General features: G+C 33.6%; 2 protein-coding genes across 4 annotated transcripts in view; one reads left to right on the plus strand and one right to left on the minus strand.

The window, feature by feature from the left end:
- Nucleotides 1–10,350, minus strand: part of LOC125679687 (uncharacterized) — a 34,758-nt gene extending 24,408 nt beyond the window's left edge. For both annotated transcript variants that reach the window (XM_048919111.2, XM_048919112.2), the window contains exons 1-2: nucleotides 10,281–10,350; nucleotides 1,921–1,992 (exon numbers count right to left, since the gene is read on the minus strand). The gene's annotated coding sequence lies outside the window, so the exon portion shown is untranslated. The remainder of the gene's footprint in view (nucleotides 1–1,920; nucleotides 1,993–10,280) is intronic.
- A 178-nt stretch (nucleotides 10,351–10,528) lies between these two features.
- On the plus strand, nucleotides 10,529–21,007 carry LOC125681384 (lipoyl synthase, mitochondrial-like). 2 transcript variants are annotated; one of them, XM_056154571.1, is made up of 10 exons: nucleotides 10,529–10,627; nucleotides 12,394–12,548; nucleotides 13,271–13,364; nucleotides 13,777–13,854; nucleotides 14,302–14,458; nucleotides 18,264–18,321; nucleotides 18,969–19,097; nucleotides 19,888–20,033; nucleotides 20,170–20,352; nucleotides 20,581–21,007. In XM_056154571.1, exons 1-10 carry the CDS (start codon nucleotides 10,562–10,564, stop codon nucleotides 20,655–20,657), a joined length of 1,143 nt encoding a protein of 380 aa, XP_056010546.1. In that variant the 5' UTR covers nucleotides 10,529–10,561; the 3' UTR covers nucleotides 20,658–21,007. The 2 variants fall into 2 exon arrangements, with proteins under 2 accessions (XP_056010546.1, XP_048777397.2); XM_048921440.2 differs by having other exon boundaries at nucleotides 10,537–10,615.
- The last annotated feature ends 515 nt before the right edge of the window (nucleotides 21,008–21,522 follow it).

The following is a 21,522-nucleotide window of genomic DNA, read 5'->3' on the forward strand; positions in this document are numbered from 1 at the left end:
TAGCTCAGTGGAAGATTTAGGGAGGAGTTACAGGGTCTGCACCCCTTCTTTGGTTTAACACATTGAACACAAATGTCTTTCTGCCATTAATGGGCTCTTCAACCTCTTCCCCTTTTGAATTTCACAATATTGATAGAGGCCTCCATGCTTAGTGTAACTGTATATGCACCAAGTTTCATGACAGATGGTCTTCCCCCATCCCCTGAAAATTTTCTAAAGGGATGCACGGTACACTAACATTTGGTGTATACCACCCCTAATAAAATGGAGTTAAATTTTAAGACGTCGATTCAGTAATTTGTGGTCCTTGACTCTTTTATATTACCTAATACAAATACACAAAATTGTTGCTTACTTTTTCATCTCCCTGAAATAATTCAAAACATTAGATAAATGTTTTCTTTTCATAACTTTGATCATGTCATTGCCATCAGGTCATCAAGTGACACAAGTGTTACTAAAATATCAGAACACTTCAACATCATCTATCTAGACAGAAGACTCCAAAGAGAGGGTTTCATCATCAACATATCATTCTCTTTCTATATGTTCAATCTAATTAAAATCAGATCCTAGGATACGCTCACAATCGCTATAATAGGATCTGACATAACTCCATAGGGGGTCATGTCCACATGACCTTTTGCTTGGAATATTCATGAGAACTATCAGCCAGTTAGATTGCGCCATACAGACAATGATGGCTATTCAGGCGGTTCCCAGCAATTCGTAAACAAGTTGCAGTTATCGCTTTCCCACGAAGTTTAATGCACACTATAAAATTGTATATTCTCACATAAGGAATTTTAAACTTTTGCAATAATGCCTAATCTATTCCGTCCATACAAACAACAAAACGTACAAGATAAAATACATCCAAATCAAATTAATTGTGAATTGCGATTTATGTATGAATAGGGATGGGTACGATTTGAATAGTTTTCAAAATAGTTTACTTAAATAATGCGAGGAATACAATGCTAGTCGACGTAAACGGTACATTGTGACGTCACATCTAACTGTGATGTGTTTTCTTTCAAACCAAACAATCGCAGCCATTTTCCTTGAATTGTAAACATCGACGGTTTCAAAGCCGACGCGCTGATTGGCTGACATAAAGTTCATCTGAACATGACCCCTAATCGGGTTATGTCAGATCTACTTACGCAGAGTATACGGCGCGGATCTAAGAAGTCTGATTTTAATTAGATTGTCTATATGTTGTCACAAAAAGCAAAGGAATTTTACAATGTGCATTACTAGAATTATTGGTTAATTGTTTCCCATAACAAATCAATTTCACATCACAAGCTGAAAACAGGAAAAATTAATTTGCACAATTCATTTTCCGTGACACAATATTATTTTGAAGCTTTTGTTTTATGATATGGAAACATATGTATGAGGTAAAACAAAGGATAAAAAAGATAATTTTCTGCCGGATGTGGCTTGCTGGTTGAAAAGCATTATGAAATATGACTCTAATACAATTAACAACACAGAAAGGAGGCAGATGTGAAATCAACAATATGTTAATCTTCTTATTTGACATCATATGTTCAGGTAACAGTTGTATTAGCTGGTAAATAGACTCATCTTCAGTAAATCATATTATAAAAGTAATACCAATAACAACTAAACATGTCTCGTCTATTTTAAATGAATTCTATGAAAAATTTAATTTAAATGAAATTGTAAAGAAATCTTAGCTATCAAACATATATGTATTCCTATTTAGATATATGCTTCTATTCTATTTGACAAATGAAACTGAAAATATACAAAGCCATGACTACAAATTACTACATTGTAATGTTAATTAGAATTATTCTTTAAATCAAATATACCTCAACTTTAATAAAAATATCTGCCCTATTTCTATTGATTATTTTGTTGTAAACATGATGAAATTGTACTCACCCTTTTTCTCGGTTCAAAACAGGTGCCACGTCATTACAGCCACATTTTATTCCTATCCATTGTACTGTCTACCTACATAAGAAGTAGTACATAATCTATAATATTTGTTTCCATGGTAACATTGATGTAATGATTCTCTAGCAGAGAGGAGTGACATATATTGGGTGGTACATAAAAACTTCAGTTCAGCACCAATTAAACAGATCAATAGGCCATAAAACCCACAACAAATTAATCACATCAATATTCAATCACTGCAACATTGACTTCCTCAATGTTTTAAGAATGTCTGAATCACTGACTACTGCTCCCTGATTTCTGTTCATTTGTTCACAGGACATCTTGTTTCATCTTGTATTGAAATCCCACATCTTAATTTATTCTACTCTCAGCTACATCTTAAATACATTAATAACTGACAACATTACAGCTGTACAGTTCAAAACATCTTTAGAAGTGGAAATAAAACTTTCATGGACAGAATTTGAAGGATATGCACAATAAAATCATCAACTTGAAAACTTTAAAATTTACCTGATTTTATAAACAAATGCTAGTTTAGTAGACAGACAGACAGTCTGACTGACCTAACCAGCTAGATTTCACAATTAAGGACTGGAGATATTTTACTTAAATACATATTTTTCCATTTATGTTTCAAAAGGAAGTCAGCCATTACGACAATGTGTTACTTCTCCTTAAATGTTCCATTTATTATTGCCCTTCAAGACTTTGTCCCAGCCAGACCAGTATTGATGAGGTTGATTGTATAACTTCTTTACACGACTAAATTGATGTGTTAACGGACTGGCTTATTTAGTCCATTTATATCAATCTTGACATAAAAACTGCCAGCACTAACTAAAGTATTGAACTCCATTATTGATTCTTCTCCTTGCAATACAGCATCCTACATTTAGACAGAATTTTATATTTTCTGCCCACAGATATATAACACAGAAAACTGACAGAATATGTCAAATGAGTGGAATATTTTTATCTTACAAATATAATTGGACCTTCACAGAACAGTAGTTATTACCTCGGTAAAATTCAATAGAGTGCTTTATTGGAATATTGTACTGACTGCCATTTCCATAACTTGTTAGAAATATGATATTCACATTTGTACAGCAAATTTCCTATAAGATACTACATCAATTCTTTAAAAAACATTTGTAGAAATAAGGAAATTCATTCAAGAAGACTTTACTGAAAAAGTCTTGCTATAAGGAAATCAAACTAAGGCTAAAATAAACTTGTAGTTTGTTTGGAATTGCTGCCCACCTCATTAGAATTATTCCCACTGGAAAAATTTTATTGACAAAATTATATCTTTTTTTTTTGTTCCATCGGTAGAAAAGTTTATAATTTTGTTCGATTGACGAATTACTCATCTTTTAAACATCGGGTTTGACATCCACATCAATTTAATCAGTCGGATCAGTAAACCTCCTTTTTCTTGCTATCTGTATTCTGTAATAAAGCATTTCGAAGATCGTCATTGACAAGCAGTCTCCACCAAAATGTCAACGCAATTGATTGTATCTTGTTTAACGTCCCTCTCAAGAATTTTTCACTCATATGGAGACGTCACCAATACCGGTGAAGGGCTTCAAACTTAGGCTTATGCTCGGCGCTTACAGCCATTGAGCAATGAGGGTTTTTTTGCGTGCCACACCTACTGTGATACCAGACATCCGTTTTCACACCTGAAGCAGAGCGTTTGGCGATGGAACTGTCACTACCTGTTTAAAGGACTTAGGTCTGTCGTGGCTGGCACTCAAACCCCGACCTTCCGCATGAAGTGTAATTTAAGCAGCCTCATAATGAGCCATATATCCCTTTGCGTGTTTCTATACACAGATATGAGGTGAAATTCGGCAATATAATTTACAGTTTAGAATACTTGGAAATAGATCCTCGCAGAGATTGTGAGCAAATTGAAAATCTCCGTTATGTCAGATGGCATGGGCAATATCAGTCAAAGTTACATGGATCTAATGTGTTTGAAATTGAATTACACAGTGCACATGGAGTTTGCATACTATGCTGATGCAGCAGTGAGCTAAGGGCATAAGAAAAGATTTATTCTTTTACTGTGCATCAACTGATGCCAGTTTCAAAGGACCAAAATTTATACAGAAATTCTGTGGGTTCTCCCAGTCCGTGCTGATTGTCTTGTCAAAGGGCTAGAGATTTTCAAAGAGAAATCCTCTGAAATAGATTGATGAAATTATCAATAGGAACTGTCATCTTTGTCAGAGTTTTGAATATTTTTAACAGTAATTTTTTCACCTTTTTTTTGGCTTAATTGTTTCCGAAATAAAAGAAAAAAATATCTGTCAGACAAATAAATCTGTTTTATATTGTGATTTTTATCATTGATTTTAAAGTCAATTTCAATGGAAAAACAAGAGTATCGCCAATGGTATTATTAATGGCTAATATAGGGCGTTTTTCTTACACCATGATTTGTAGAACTTGCCTTCAAGTAGTATCAGCAATCATCAGGGTGTGACATACTTTCTTCGCATAAAAAAAACAACAAGACAAATCATGTACTCTCTATGTAATATTTACACTTGGCATAAGATGTATGTGTACCAAGTTTAATGGTCTTTGCCCCAATGAATCGGTCTGCATCCTGCTACTATGACCTAAACCTTTGACTTAAGAAACAATAAGCATCCTCCACTTGGCATAAAGTGTATGTGTACAAAGTTTGATGGTCCTAGCTCCAACAGTTCGGTTTGTATACTGCCTACAAGGTTTTCCTACTAAGTGATACTGTGACCTTGCCTTGAAAAATAATAGGCATCTTCCTCTCATCATGGTGATCAAATGTACCAAGTTTCAATATCCTGGAGCTTATGGTTCAGTTTGTATCCTGCCTACAAGGTTTTCCTACTAAGTATTACTATGACCTTGACCTTTGACTTCTGACCTTGAAAAACAATGGGCATCTTCTTCTTATCATGGTGATCAAATTTACCAAGTTGTAATATCCTGGAGCTTAGGGTTCAGTTTGTATCCTTTCCACAAGGGTTTCCTACTAAGTGATGCTACGACCTTGACCTTTGACCTTAAAAACACAATTGGCATCTTCTTCTCCTCATGGTTATCAAACGTACCAAGTTGTAAAATCATGGATCTTATGGTTTGGTCTGTATCCTGCCCACAAGGTTCGGATGGACAGAGCCATACCATAATATGTCCTGTCTTCGACGGGCGTATAAAAAATAAATTCACTCCCTCTCTCCTGGGTCTGAGACCCCCCAGGCGGCAATTGCAAACAAACATTTTTTTAAGGATGGGCTAACTATAATATGAGGGCCCTTAATTATAATGTCCTTATATAATGAATGTCCTTATAGATAATCTTGTAAAATGAAATGCATATTGGTAAATTCATCATAATCAAAAGGGTCTTTTCACAAGGAATAACTTTATTTCATATACAAAACACAGTTTGGTTGTCTGGATTTTACCAACAATATTCATATCACATAACCATACATCTTGGAAATGATGCCACAATATGTTTACTTCATCTGTTTCCATTTTGTTGCTATGGCAACCTTTTGAAAAGTAGGTCAAATGTCACTGTATAACAGTAGGTAACATGGTAAAAATATTGGTATCATTTTTTAAAATTTAGACACAAGAGAGATATAAACACCTCCTATATATACTAGTTAGGACAAGGTTTTGCCCGCTCAGTAAAACTGACATTTTTCTTTTAAACCATTAACCTCAAAACATATGATCAGTATGCAATATTAAATACAGAGATGCATGTGTTGTCCACTGGCACTTGGAGTCTGGATACTGTCCCTTCCATTATTTTTGGCAGGGTTGGGCGGTCAAAACCGCTCCCGGTTTTAACCGTCCCGGTCAATACTCTTCAAGTGGTCAATACTGGTCAATTGCGATTTAAACTGTCCATTTTCCTATTTTTGTACATTTCTTGCAAAGATAAAGATAAAGATAAATCAAGTCTTTTCATTATATGGATCAATTGTTGATTAATATTTTTCATTAGATAATCAAATGTAATTTCATAAGTTTAATATATTTGGTTTGCTGAAACTGACCAAAATATCTTCAGTACCAACCAGAGGGTCACAGTTCTATAGCATAGCTTGACGATTGGAGACAGACCTTTTACTACATGTACCTGGACAGATTAAGAATAAAAGGTAACTGGACATTACCTGAGCACAGGAAGCAGAGTGGACAGGTATTAATAAGCATAGGCTGGGACCAGAGATGACCAGTGTGCCTGTTATTGTTATGAAAACATCACCAAAACACCCCCTCAAATGTTTATTCAACAGTTAAAATGAAGATTGATGAAACAATACTTATATAGGTAGTTCTCTTGTTAAACTAAGGAATTTGAACAGAAACTTTTACATCTTCCCCAATTCAACAGAGTCATTTATACACTATTTAATATTATGACTTATAAGTATATAAACTGATAGTGCATGTTATGAATTACAGTATTTACCATAATGGTCACTTAAACATTTAAAATAAATAACACAGACTATAATGACCAAATAATCTTCAATCAATCAGTATTAACCAGTATTGACCGGTTTTAACCAGTATTGACCACCGGCCCGGTCAATACTCATATTGACCACTTTTTTGCCAACACTGATTTTTGGAAGGGACTTTGATTTTTTTTAAATATCGCTTGTCAGACTAACTATTTTCAATCATTTGTAATGCTTCATACAATTAAATGTACTGATTAGTAACATCGCTTGTCAGACTAACTATTCTCAATCATTTGTAATGCTTCATACAATTAAATGTACTGATTAGTAACATCGCTTGTCAGACTAACTATTCTCAATCATTTGTAATGCTTCATACAATTAAATGTACTGATTAGTAACATCGCTTGTCAGACTAACTATTCTCAATCATTTGTAATGCTTCATACAATTAAATGTACTGATTAGTAACATCGCTTGTCAGACTAACTATTCTCAATCATTTGTAATGCTTCATACAATTAAATGTACTGATTAGTAACATCGCTTGTCAGACTAACTATTCTCAATCATTTGTAATGCTTCATACAATTAAATGTACTGATTAGTAACATCGCTTGTCAGACTAACTATTTTCAATCATTTGTAATGCTTCATACAATTAAATGTACTGATTAGTAACATCGCTTGTCAGACTAACTATTCTCAATCATTTGTAATGCTTCATACAATTAAATGTACTGATTAGTAACATCGCTTGTCAGACTAACTATTCTCAATCATTTGTAATGCTTCATACAATTAAATGTACTGATTAGTAACATCGCTTGTCAGACTAACTATTTTCAATCATTTGTAATGCTTCATACAATTAAATGTACTGATTAGTAACATGGAATTATCAGTCAATTTTTGGTAAATTTACAAATTGCTTTTTTAAAAAGGGTTTAGAAAAACATTGAAACTTGAATGCTTACTATGTTAGAATACTTGCATATCAGTTTGGCATATTGTAGACTTGTGGTTCTTGTGAAGAAGACTTTTTTCTGTTTTTTGTTGTTGTTTTTTGGGTTTTTTTACAACCAGTGCATTTAAGGTATAATTGGATTCTTTCTAATTAGCCAAAGCTTACCTCATTTAAATAAGCAGAATCCAATAAAAAGTTGTTTTACTTAACAATTCTAAGAAAAAAATTGTAATCTGTGGGCCTGTGAAGGAGATTTATGAAGAAAAAGACAACCCTGCTTCGATATTTTGGGGAATTTTAAAGCAAAAAATTGGGCAAAATACCTGCTTTATAGCATTGGGTATGATGCCTTATTCAGGCCCCTATAGACCCTAAAAAAAACACTGTCCTGATCAGAAAAGCTAACATGATTGATCCTATGGCTCAGTTGAGCTAAAAACAAATAGATGTTGATTGCACAGGTATACCTAAGCTGTGTGCACTGAAAGTGCATTACTTATAATCTGTTCATTCTGGACTATCAATGAAATATCCATGTGATGAATTGTCAAAGATGCATACAATCAGTAACAGTGTGCAAAATAAAAATGGCAGTGATAACAAGTGTGCTCAATGGCCATAGGCAATGAGCATTTCAAATTTTTGTGCAGGTCTTGACTGCATGCTGGTGATTTCAAGGATAAGCATTGCTCTATAGTAATAGATAATTTAGGGATGTTAATTTAGAAGCATTTAAAATTGTTGAAGCAATGCTCTGCAATCTGATGCTTTTTAAACACACCAAATAATAGGGTACCTGTAAAGTGCGAAACAAAATGAAATCTACCGAAATGAAATGAAACCCACCGAAACGAAACCTACCGAAACAGATTGTATGACCGAACTCTTTCAATTATAATAATTAAAAATGGTATCTTAGGCCCCTGTGAAAGTTACCACACATAAATAAAATTCGCCTCCCCTTTGATGTAGGCTTTCGGCTTGACTGATACAAAGTTTTAAAAGTTGGAAGGGGGGGGGGGGGGGTTAGTAAGCAAAAAGTACATATCCAAAGTTGATTAGTTGATATTAAATACCATGTGCAATTAGTTTTGGGTCCATAAATTTCAGAATGGAGGGTTACAGTCTCAGAGGTCTGGGGAAACACACTAAACGAGGGGTGGGGTCACCGGCTTTGGATCCGCCTTTGGTCATAGATACATTGTTTGAAGAAGCTCGTGTCTGAGAAAGTTGAAAGCAGGAAGAGCTCTTAACTTCTTATTTTATCTCTAACTGCTGAGGACAGTCTGAGGTGCGAGTACTTTCAATAATGGACAAAATTAAATAGTATACCATATTATATGAATGCAATTATTAAAAATTATTATTGATATGTAGTGAGTCTAAAGATAACTCAATACATTTGGGGTGTTGCTAAGATGGGGAATTGAAAACGGGACGGAATTTTATTTAATGCAATAATATCAGGAGGAGGTGACGGAGGTCAGCATTTTGTAAAGTCAAAAGGATTATGAACAAGGGAAGCAGAAATTACAAAGAGAACGGGAGGACATACTCAGAATCCATACTACATACAAATACACAATATCCACATGTATACATAGATTTGTCTTTACAGCAAAAAATACTAAAACATGTATTTATGCCCAAAGGCGGATCTAACGCTGTCGACCCCACCCCTCATTTAGTGTGTTTTCCCAGACCTCTGAGCTGTGAGACTGTAACCCTCCATTCTGAAATTTTTGGATCTGAAACTAATTGCACATGGTATTTAATCAACTTCGGATATGTACTTTTTGCTTACTCAACCCCCCTTCCAACTTTTAAAATTTTCAAATTGTATCAGTCAAGCCGAAAGCCTTCATCAAAGGGAAGGCAAATTTGATTTATATGTGGTAACTTTCACAGGGGCCTAAGATACCATTTTAAATTATAATAATTAAAAGAGTTCGGATATACAATCTGTTTTGTTTCGTTTCGGTAGGTTTCGTTTTGTTTCGTACTTTACAGGTACCCCCAAATAATATGTATATATATATAAAACAGCAGATTTTTAAAAATTTATTCTCAACTGCATGTGGTAACTAAATACACAAATACAGAAGACATTTAAAATGTTTTATATCTTTCTTAATTATTTAGCTAAAAAGTCATGCAAAAAGTGTATATAACTTCTAGTAAAGTTACGGCCTCACCGATATTTTCAAACTGTACTTAAAAATTAAAGTCTTTGGTTGTCTATATTCTCTGACTGGGACTGATAGAAGACTATTCCAAACAAGAAGATGGTCATATTTTCCCTCAAAATTAAAATGTGATTTTCCCAATCACAAAATTTTGTCAAGATTGGTTTTAAAATGAACTAGAGATATGCAGAAAGCCCTGTAAACTACCCTCTGAACTAAATGAGTAATTTAAATTACTTAATTTGCACACTGTTGCTGATTGTATGCATCTTTGAAAATTCATTACGTGGATATTTCACTGACACTGCTGTTCAACTTAGTTAATTTAGTGAAATTACATAACTAAATTCTTTTTCACCTTAAAATCACAATTTAATAAACGTTAAGATAAATTGCAAAAGAAGATTTCGGTCTTAGTTGAGACTTCTTTTATAAAACGTGGCCATGATCATAGACGTAATATAAATATGAATACATGAAGTACTGTTTCATTGTGTGCTACAACAGAGCAAACCATATCGCACGGTGAACACAGCTGGTTGTGCAGATAGGTCAATCGCTTTGTTTGGGTGCATTTTATCTGGAAATGCTTTGAATGAAGTAATATCTTGATATGCATTCATTAGAAATACTATCATACATGTTTTACTTTGATTGACTAGGGGAATTACATCTTTAAAAACAAACATTACGCACCTGTAAATGTAGCTTTGCGAAGTGATGCTTTGGTACGTCTACCTTTGTTGTCCTTTGTTGCAGAAACATTAACTTGAACATATTTGGGTTATCAATACAAGTAAATAAAGATATCTCCAAGACAAATTTTTATAACTTGAAATAATCAATATATGTATATATAATGCTGGAGGATATTAATGATTATATGTTCTGGGGGGAAAGTAAATTTTATACAAATAATGAAAATATTTGTGCGAATAGAACTTGATCGAACTGCCTCACACCTGTCACACCTGAAAATGTCAGCTGTGAGACGACACAAGCTTTTCCAACGTTATTTGGCTATTTCGAGGGTATCTCAAATAGTATGATGCATATTTTTTTTCATCAATACATATATTTGTTTCAATAATATACAAAACTTCTCAAAGTGAAATGTAATCTTAAGAGTTTTCTGATAACTTGAATATCCTCCAGTCTGTCCTCTGCAAATAGTGACACAATTCTCTGAGTTATGTAATTAGATTTCTTTTTGTTTCTGTCCTCAGCATAAACCATAGTTGGTAATGAATATACAATTTCTTGTATATATTAGGACTTTGTTGTTTGTCCATTGTTTTGTCAATCGGCTTCTCATTTAATGTATCTTTGAATCTCAGCTGATATTTGGCTCGGCAGGATATTTGGACTGACGCCATCACCGAATTTCGGAGAAGTCCTTAATAATTCATGGCTGGAGATTCACATCCAACTTCGGCATGTTCTAGCAATTAATGTGCACTTCGACAGATGACACTGCTGTTCACATTATGTATATATACTGTGCCCCCTTGATATATTGTCAACTTTTGTGGTACCCCGAATTACGGTAATGCCCGTGATTTACCGAAATGCCCCATAAAGCTACCAAAATGCCCCTTCCAACGTATGAATTAAAGCATATTTAGTTTATATATGTTCAATTTTGATAAGAAAATGCCTGTCCTGATGAATCAACTGTTCACAAAACGTAAACATTTACCGTTTGAAAAATATTTCAATCATGTGCATGTATACAAAATTAATTAGTCTCGAATGTATGTATATGACAGAAAATAACATATTTATCCATGTATTACACAAAGTGATGTATGATACAATAAATAATTCAAACAAGTATTATGGGGGGGGGGATACGATAATTATAGGGACAAAAACTTCGGTGATAACTCCTCAAATAAGCACATAGGCCACAAGATTTTGCTAGAGTTATCGTTCTTTGAAACATCGGTAATGCGAGAATTGAACATAATTTTATATATTTACAACCACAATTTGGCATTTTCTTATCAAAATTGAACATATATAAACTAAATATGTTTTAATTTATACGTTGGAAGGGGCATTTCGGTAGTTTTATGGGACATTTCGATAAATCACGGGCATTTCGGTAATTCGAGGTACCGCCAACTTTAGTTCAAGATCAATTTGGGCAATACAGCAGGGGTGGCAATATAACGAATTCACCACGATAGAATATTTAGTACATAGAAAAGTAGGGAATCTAACACTACAACTAAACTACAAAAGCTTACAACAAACAAAACAAAGCTTTGTTTTTGACTTGATCCAGCATAGGACTGATTAGTTCAGTTTAGTCTTGATGCTCGATGGGATCAAACTTTTTTATTGCCACATATTACTCTCAATAATTTTAATATGTAGACGTTTTGTTTCTTATAAGCTTTTGTAGTTTAGTTGTAGTTTTAGTTTCCTTACTTTTCTATGTAAATATTCTTTCATCCTGAAGAAGGGATAGGTTGTCCCCCCCCCAAAAAAAATTAAAATATATATATATATATAAAATCAGCTGATTATACTTGACTAGTTTCTTGATTCTTTAGGAGTATATTATTACACTTCTGCAGAATTACATAAACTAGTCAAGTATACTTGATCACCTTTGTGATGTTTTCATTATATTTTACTATATGTATATTATGTCTGTGTGTGCATGTACTTAGATTTAAAGTATTGAGGTAGGCCTAATCAAGGTTACTTCCAAACACTTTATAACACTACACGTTTATTACACTACGTGTAAAGGAAGATACAGTTATTAAAAGTCTTTCAATATTCTTTTATTTTATAGATATCTGAAAGTACTTGTACGCCATTCAGCAAATTCTATGCAACATTGTCAGAAGAACAGAAAAAGAAAATAGCAGATGGCCCTGATCTGGGGGACTTTATCCATGGGGATACGAAGCCTGAATCAGGAAACATCAGGAGGAAAAAAGGAGAAAGGTGAAGTGTAAATCACACAGATACGGTTTACACTACAGTGTGTATGTATCAATGGAAACTAAATGGACAAAATTTGTATACTCAGAAATTTCTTCAGTACAGTCATATTGATATAAATGATTGATATTTGAGTAATATATCAAATATATAACAAATATTTCAATATAAACGAATTGGCGTTTCAGGTAGCGACACAAAATTTCTGTTCAATGTGAGCCCTGAGATAGTATTTCCCCACAGTAGTTTTACTTACATTCTCACAATTAAAAGCAAGATCATATTTCCATTAGGCAATTACTAGTATAAAAAAATGCTAGACACTTATCATATTGATGAGATATACAATGAAATGTGTAGTGAGTTGTTGAAGGAAACCCTCATGTTTGGGTGTCATCATTGGTGGACAGAACCTAATATAAATTCATTTAGCTGAGAATTGGTCATGCGATATTTATAACATTGATCAGATAATACATTTATAAGTATTCTAGACCGTATCATTTGTAGTGGATACAAATTTTCCCATGCTTCAGTCATTGAAATGAATAGCCCATAAGATAAGATTTGATAGACAATAGCTATACTTATAAATGAAACAGCTATCAAGGTTTTATTTATATATGATGCATGGTATATATCACATTATGAAAATATTACATTTATGTATTTTATAGTGTAATGCCAGTCTTCATGTAAATGTATTTTGATTTTTTATATTGCAGATTAAGACTTCCAAAATGGCTAAAAACAGATGTTGCAATGGGAAAAGATTATCACAAACTGAAAGAAAACTTGAGAGATCTAAATCTTCACACAGTAAGGAACAGTGATGTTTTATTATTAAACTTACGGTAGTTAAACTTTGACTAGTTTATACAATGTAGGCTCTATATCTTTATAACCCACAAAGTGGATTATGAAAAAGCATGAATGGTTCCACATCAGGTTATATTGTATGAATTTGTCAAAATTTGAAAACCAAGATTTACGTGTACCAGTATCATAAATTGTTCCAAAATATAATTTCATTCATTATGATTTAATTCTTTTAAACTAATAAACAGATCCAATTTTTATAGTGTAAACTGTTTGATTATTGCTGATCAGCAATTAAATTGTATGTCACCATTTGAATTAAACAAATTCTGTTTACTCTATGAAATAAGCTTAATGAATGCATTATGAATATAGATGCTGGTGAGTTTTTTTTTTAATGTGTTCACTACAGGTTTGTGAGGAGGCAAAATGTCCAAACATAGGAGAATGTTGGGGTGGAGCTAAAGGGACGGCAACTGCAACTATTATGGTAAGATTAATGAGAAGTTAGTAGACCTTGTGGCACAGTGGTAAAAGTGGGGCAGACAGGGAATGAAATAGTTGTGAGTTTGAACCCAGCATGGTCTCTTAATGCTTTATGTTGTGACAAGGCACTTTATCAGCTTTGTCTTAGACCACTCAGCAGTAAATGGGTACTGGATTCAGCTGGAGGTTACTCTGTGATGGACTGGTCTGTCATTCTTGGGAAGTCTGTTTGACCAGCATCTGATTAGCACCATGGAAACTGTGATAAAGACTGGCCCTATTCATGTCTTGGGGAAAAATGGATTTTTAATGAAAGCTTAATATTGTTATCATATATGCTATGCTATTTAGGTAATCATCAAATATATGATATTGAACCGAAGATTTTGGCTGCAAGAGAAGATATATTGAAAAAAGTTGAAATTTTTTTTTATCTCTTTATGTTTACAAGGTATTGGGTGACACATGCACAAGGGGCTGCAGGTTTTGTTCAGTGAAAACTGCTAGAAATCCCCCACCACCTGATCCAATGGAACCAGTTAACACAGCCAAGGCCATCACCTCATGGGGACTAGACTATGTAGTATTGACTTCAGTGGACAGAGATGGTAGGTTAGGCTTTTTGTTTTGGTTCTGTGAAGTAAATACTACATAGTAAATAACCTCTACAGATACAGAAAATTGCTTTGTTGTCCAGGTGGTTATGTTAGTGAGAGGCAAAATAAGTGACTTTATAAAAAAATGTATGGCTATTTCTTCTCAACAGCCTCAGTGCTGATTAGTCATGTTAATATTCAATAATCAGCAAGTAGTGTAGACTCAAGTTTGTTCAAATCATGGCACTCAGGGGTGACATACTTTTAAAACTTAACCTAGACAATATCTCTTGAACAATTCAAGGTAGGGCTTTCATATTTTGCATATTGATTCCTTATGGCAAGACCTTTTAAAATTTCATACCATAATCTTTGACCTCTTGACCTATAAGTTTGACTCAAACTCAAAAACTTTAAGCAAAACTTTAACCTTGCTCATAACTTTTGAATGGGGAGTAAAATATCTTTCATGTTTTGTGTATGCATTCCTTGTGACTGGACCTTTCTTTTGGTACCAAAGTCTTTGAACTTGTAACTTTGACCATTGATTTTGACCTACTCTTAATAAAGTTAACCTAGGCAATATATCCTGAACTGTTTAAGGTAGGGTTCTTTTATTTTGTATGTATATTCCTTATGGCAAGACATTAAATTTTATACCATGATCATTGTCAAAATTGTATCATGGTTGACCTTTGGGGCCCGGTTGGGGCCAATATATTGGGTTAAATATGTTTATGAGAATAAAGTTTTAAAAGAATCTTATAAATACAACAGCTGAACAACAGTGGGGCCAAGATGGGTCAGGTGAGCAAAATGGGCCATGGACCTCTTGTAATGCTAGTGACAGCCAAGAAACTTAGAAAGATAACTTTAATTACTCATAACAGTATGAATTGTTATTGATATTCAATATTTGTATTCCCAAAGCCATGGCTAGTTATTGATCTCAAAAGTTTCCAGTTCTGTTGAATTCGTTTTAATAGATTTCCATGTTCTTTGGTAGGGCATGTTATTTTGTTTTTACCATGTGGATATTACAATAATGTTTGCTATACAGACATTTTACTGCATCATTTATACTAGGTTTATCTGACATCTACATGAAATGTTACTGCATCATCTGCACCTGGTGTATCTTTCTCTTCATGCTTCATAATCCTTTAAATCTCAAGATTTATTTGTCAATTTTTTTTCTGTTTGTTAGATGTAATAATTTCTTATTTTAAATCTTATTCTTAAAAAATTTTAAGAACTTTTAGTAAATTTTAGATCATAAATAACTTTTCCAAAATCAATCGAATCAATATGTACGACTTTTCAATACTTTACACCACTATTCCTCATGATAGATTAAAGACTATGCTTTTTGACATCATAGACATCTGCCTCTTCATACATTCAGACCTTGTTATCAGTCATCCCTAAAAATATTTTGTTAAAAATCATTCTGATTGTATGCTTAAGTACTTTGAAGTTGATATTAAAAAGATGCTGGAGTTCCTTATTGATAATATCTATGTAGCCTTTGGTGATCAGCTCTTCCAACAGTCTGTTGGAATTTCCAAATTGTGCTCCTCTATCAACTGACCTTGTTTTGTATTCTTATGAGGCAGTTTTTTTCTTCAAAAACTTGTATAGGAGAAGAAATCTCTTGCTGTGACTTAAATTTGATGTTTAGATACACCAACATGTCATCTATAAACAATATTCATTTTCATTCATACGTCTATTTGATACATCCCAGTGAACTTGAAATAAAAGACTCTACATGTAGTCTTCCACATCTGTTCCATATTTGGATGTTTTACTGAATGTCTTCTAACTGATTTGATAGCATGTTCTGCATATAATGAATTTCTAGACTTAGGCAGGCCACTGCCAAATAAGTTGATATATCAGAGTTTCAGCAATCTTTATTCAAGTCAGCATCTTGCAAATTCTATGGTCATTATGATGATCTTATTTGCAAATACGTATCTCATTACCGCATATACTCGCCTATAGGTTGGTTTGCCTATAAGTCGGTTGTATATTTTGTAGCCTATTTTGGAGGGATTTGCCAATGATCTGCTAATAAGTTGGTATAACTTTTTTCAAGAGTCGGTTGACAATTTCAAACCAATGCTCTAACATTTTCACCTCTGTTTCAAATAACATTTTGTGAAATGCGCCGATATTTATTATACCCCCCGAACGAAGTTCAGGGGGGGGGGGGGGGTATATACGAATCACTCTGTCTATCCGTCTGTCTGTCTGTGCAGATTTGTGTCCGGGCCATAACTTCTTTATTCTTTGACTTAGGCATACCATATTTGGCACACAGGTGGATCACCATGAGACGATGTGTCGAGTATCTTCATGACCTCCATATAACCTTGACCCTTGACTTCAAGGTCAAAATTAAAGTGTTTTTTTTTACAATGGATTCGTGTCAGGGCCATAACTTCTTTGTTCTTCAACATAGGCATACCATATTTGACATATGAGTGTATCACCATGAGACGATGTGTCATGTACCTTCATGACCTCCATATGACCTTGACCTCAAGGTCAAAATTAAAGTTTTTTACAATGGATTTGTGTCAGGGTCATGACTTCTTTGTTCTTTGACATAGGCATTTCATATTTGAAACATGAGTGTATCACCATGAGACGATGTGTCGGGTACCTTCATGACCTCTATATGACCTTGAACTTTGACCTCAAGGTCAAAATTGATTATAGGGTTTTGACATAGTCATACCATAAAACGTGTGTATCACCATGAGACTATGTGTCATGTACATTCATGACCTCTTTATGACCTTGACCTTTGATCTCAAGGTCAAAATTATAGGTTTATGCCATGGATTTGTGTTCGGACTATATCTTCCATTTTCTTCTACAAAGGCATACCATATTTTTACACTCAGGAAAGAGGTAATTTATATCTATTAACAACACCCTTTGGGAGATTGGGGTAAGCAGGGGGTATTCTTAGTGAGCATTGCTCACAGTACCTCTTGTTCATTTTATCAACAAATCAATTTTAATAAATACACTTAAGATGAATAAAATCAATAAAATATATAAATACTTGTACTTTATGCATATAATCCTAGAATACACGAATAATATAATATATCCAGTCAACGTTAATCATGATAATCATCGGGGTACAAAGTTGTTAAAAAATACTATACATTACACTGTCCAGAAAAATGCTGATCTTCTTAGGACTCGCCTATAAGTTGGATATAGAGTTTTGAACCAATTTTTAGCTCCCTAAATTCCGACTTATAGGTGAGTATATATGGTAGGTCGAATGTTGTCTGATGTATTTCATACCAATTGTGAGTTTGTTCTTTTCATAATGATTTTCACTATGGATTACTCCGTTTACCTGATTTAGATTGAGGGCTCACAGTGGGTGTGTCCAGTCAACAAGAGATGCTTACTCATCCTAGGCATCTGATCTGACCTCTGGTATTTCCAGAAGTCCATGTTTGCCCTGTTCTCAATTTGTGTTTTTAATAGGATTTATAAGATTGATCACTGTTTGTTAATCCTAAAGAAGTGTGGATTAAGGTTTGTTCACACCATGACCCACACAGGCCAGAGTGGGGCCAAGATTTGGATTCAATGTTCTACAAGGGTAAATGTAAGTGCATGATGAAAGTTGTGGCCCATCATGTTCTGAATTGAGTTCAACATAGGATACATGTCTAATATTACAGTAGAATTGAATCGTATGTATATGAATGGCAGCCATTTTTCTTTTCTAATGTTACAAGACATTCGTCATGAATTTAGATTTCATGTTCTTCCTTGATAGATCTTCCTGATGGTGGAGCTGCCCACCTTGCAGAAACAGTTAGAGAAATCAAAAAGAAGTAAAGTATTTCTTGCATTTTACATATGACATTTTAGAACACATTTCTATGCTGAGTTTAGTGAATAGTTTGACATTTATTGTGGACTATTTTAAAACATCACATTCACTATAGATTTACCTCTACACAACTTTGATGTAACAGACTATATTAATTTTTGTGGATTTCATGAATAACCCCTATCCCACAAATTTCAAACAACATTGAAATGTAAGATTTATATGATAACAATCCATGAAAATTGGCCCTTCCATAATATTAGCAAAATTGAAAATGTATTGGTTATGGCACATGTCATCTTAAACTAATATATAGCAACTGGTTCTAGCAAACATTAATTAACATGGAAAAAACATGCCATGAATGGAACCCTCAAATTTCTAAAAACTAAATTCATTTTAATTGTTAGAAGAAATTGAGTTTTTTCTAACTTTTGTTTCAAATGATGAAAATCTTAGGTTGCAGCTATCAATTGTTCATGATTCTGTGATTATGGCATTCATTCCGCATTTAGAATTGGATATACATGTACAAATTAAAATTTTGAAGCATACCATGAAGCTCGGTTTTTGCTTGTATTGATACATGTAGTTTTATTTGAAGTTGATCTGTTGATATGAAAACATCTTTACGCTGTGTGATTTTAGTAAATCAGATATCCTAGTGGAGTGCTTGACACCAGATTTCCGTGGCGACATGACCTGTGTAGCAAAGGTCGCAGAGTCCGGATTAGATGTATATGCCCACAATGTGGAGACAGTAGAAGATCTTCAGTGGTAAGATTATAATCCCCATTGGATTGTTTTGTAGATCTAGAAATGCCATTTTATTGTGTGTAGATTTGATATTAAGAATGCATTTACTGACTGTCTGCTCAGGATATTTCATGGTCAAACTCACACACATTTTCTTTAGAGTGTGTGGGTAACACAGAGCGTTCATCTCTCACCTCTGTGACCTGGGTTTGATCCATGTTATCGACATTGGTTGTATATGAGACATATTATTCACGTGTATTGTGATATGTATGTTGAAATGCATTGATTTTATATCCTCAAAATGTATTTGTATGTCTACTCACCCTCTACTATCTTATTTGTATATATTTGTATTTACAACCGATGAACTGTATAGCTTAAGAAAATAAAGAATCTGTAGTTGACTAATTGGACAGGTTGGTTTTCAGTGGTTGTATGTGAGCGAGGTGCTTACTCGCACAAGTGGGTTTTGTTGGGTACTTAAGCTTTCTCCATCATTAAATGACTAAGTATTTGTATGAGTAATCAGTTGATTGGATAATGGAAAATTTCTCCTCGTATTACTGTAGATTCCTTATTTCACGCGAGAACTTAATATGGCAAAATGACTCGTATACGTCAAATCACGTGAGTTCTTACATGTATTTTAGCAACAAAAAATTAAAAGCGAGTAATTTTATTTTGCGAGTGATGCCACTCATGAAATTACATGATAATGATTTCCTCTTATATTTAGGAATCTACAGTGATTAGATACTGTTGCTGGGTTTTTTCCAGTTATCTAGATGTATCTATTTATTCTTGAAAGGTTGGTCAGAGACCCCAGAGCAAATTACAAACAATCCTTAAATGTACTCAAGTTTGTGAAATCAAACAAGCAAAACCTTGTAACCAAGACGTCTGTAATGCTGGGACTTGGGGAGACTGACGACCAGATTATGAGAGTCATGGAAGGTACTGTAAATAGCTACACTCTTACAATTTTAGAAATTTCCATGTTACATACTTGTACTTTAAATCTAAAAGATATTAAAGGTTGGCAGAAAAACTTTGTGATATGTAAACTCTGCTGTATTTTGATTTTCATCAGATTTACGGAAGATTGATGTTGATTGTGTGACCTTGGGTCAGTATATGCAGCCAACAAAACGTCATTTGAAGGTCAAAGAGTATGTTCATCCAGACAAGTTTAAGTACTGGGAAGAGGTGGGCAACAAGCTGGGCTTTGCCTACACAGCCAGTGGGCCTCTGGTTAGGTCTTCATACAAAGCAGGTTTGTAGTTCTCTACATGAATAAACAACAACTCGTGGATATTTCCGTGTTTACAGTACTGTTGTCGCCTACTTTTCTCCATTTCATGAAAAGAAAATGTTAATGTCGTTAAATGACTGTGGAGATGCATGTACATGTATTTACATTAGAAAATGTTATGGTAAATTATATATACAATGATGTGTACGAATGTTGAATATCTTGTAAGGTGTCATGTTTTCTTTGTAGGGGAATTTTACCTTAAAAATCTATTGAAATCTCGGAGGAAGAAAGAAGTCTCTTCAACTGCTGAAGTGTCAACATAAGGATTTTATCTTCAGTTGGAAATAATTTGTTTTGAAGGGAAACAACTCTTACTCTACAAAGATGTTAATTTATTAAAGAATTGAAAGATACTATTGAAAAAAAGCGATATCAGATATCTTTTTCATGAATATTTATATTATGTCTGTGTATTTAATTGTTGCAATTTAAAGTTTCAAGCATAGATGTGCATGTAAACCCTAATCTGGGACTGAATGAATCTCTTTTACTTGGCTTAAATTGGAATAGACCCACATACCTGTATAATTGAAGTATTTACCTGTTTTTACTTTATGAACATGTTTGTTAAAGGCTAGATTTTTGTTGATTACAAATAAAACACTACAAACTATCTTAGCATTTTGTAATATTTGACCAACTTAACGATTTGAATAATCAATTACGATCTGCACGACACAAAAAGTGATGGTTGAACTATAAAAAATAAATTGATATATCCATGTTGTGGAAAAGCTTTTTCCATAGTCTAATTCATATTTAGGAGAAAATTGAAAGTAACAAAAATTTGCTGATTATATTCATTAAGTCTTAATTTCTATTTGATCCTCTTCAAAAACATGCATATACATGTAGAATTAAAATATCACAGACAGCATGGAGTCGGCAAACATTTTTAAAAACAATATAGAGACTTGAGCAAGTTTTACACACATGTACCAAAAGATTTCCATGGAATCATCATTTGTAGTAGTTGCCATGGAATCACTATTTGTAGTAATTCAGTTCCATTGAACATTTTTGCATGACCATATTGGATATTGGTGAAATCAAAGGATGTTTAAAATTTCGTTTAGTCTCTGTTAAATGTAAACTACCTTTTTTACACACTTGTTTATAAAAGATAAT

The sequence above is a fragment of the Ostrea edulis genome, chromosome 2 (assembly GCF_947568905.1).
Source record: "Ostrea edulis chromosome 2, xbOstEdul1.1, whole genome shotgun sequence".
Taxonomy (NCBI): Eukaryota; Metazoa; Mollusca; class Bivalvia; order Ostreida; family Ostreidae; genus Ostrea; species Ostrea edulis.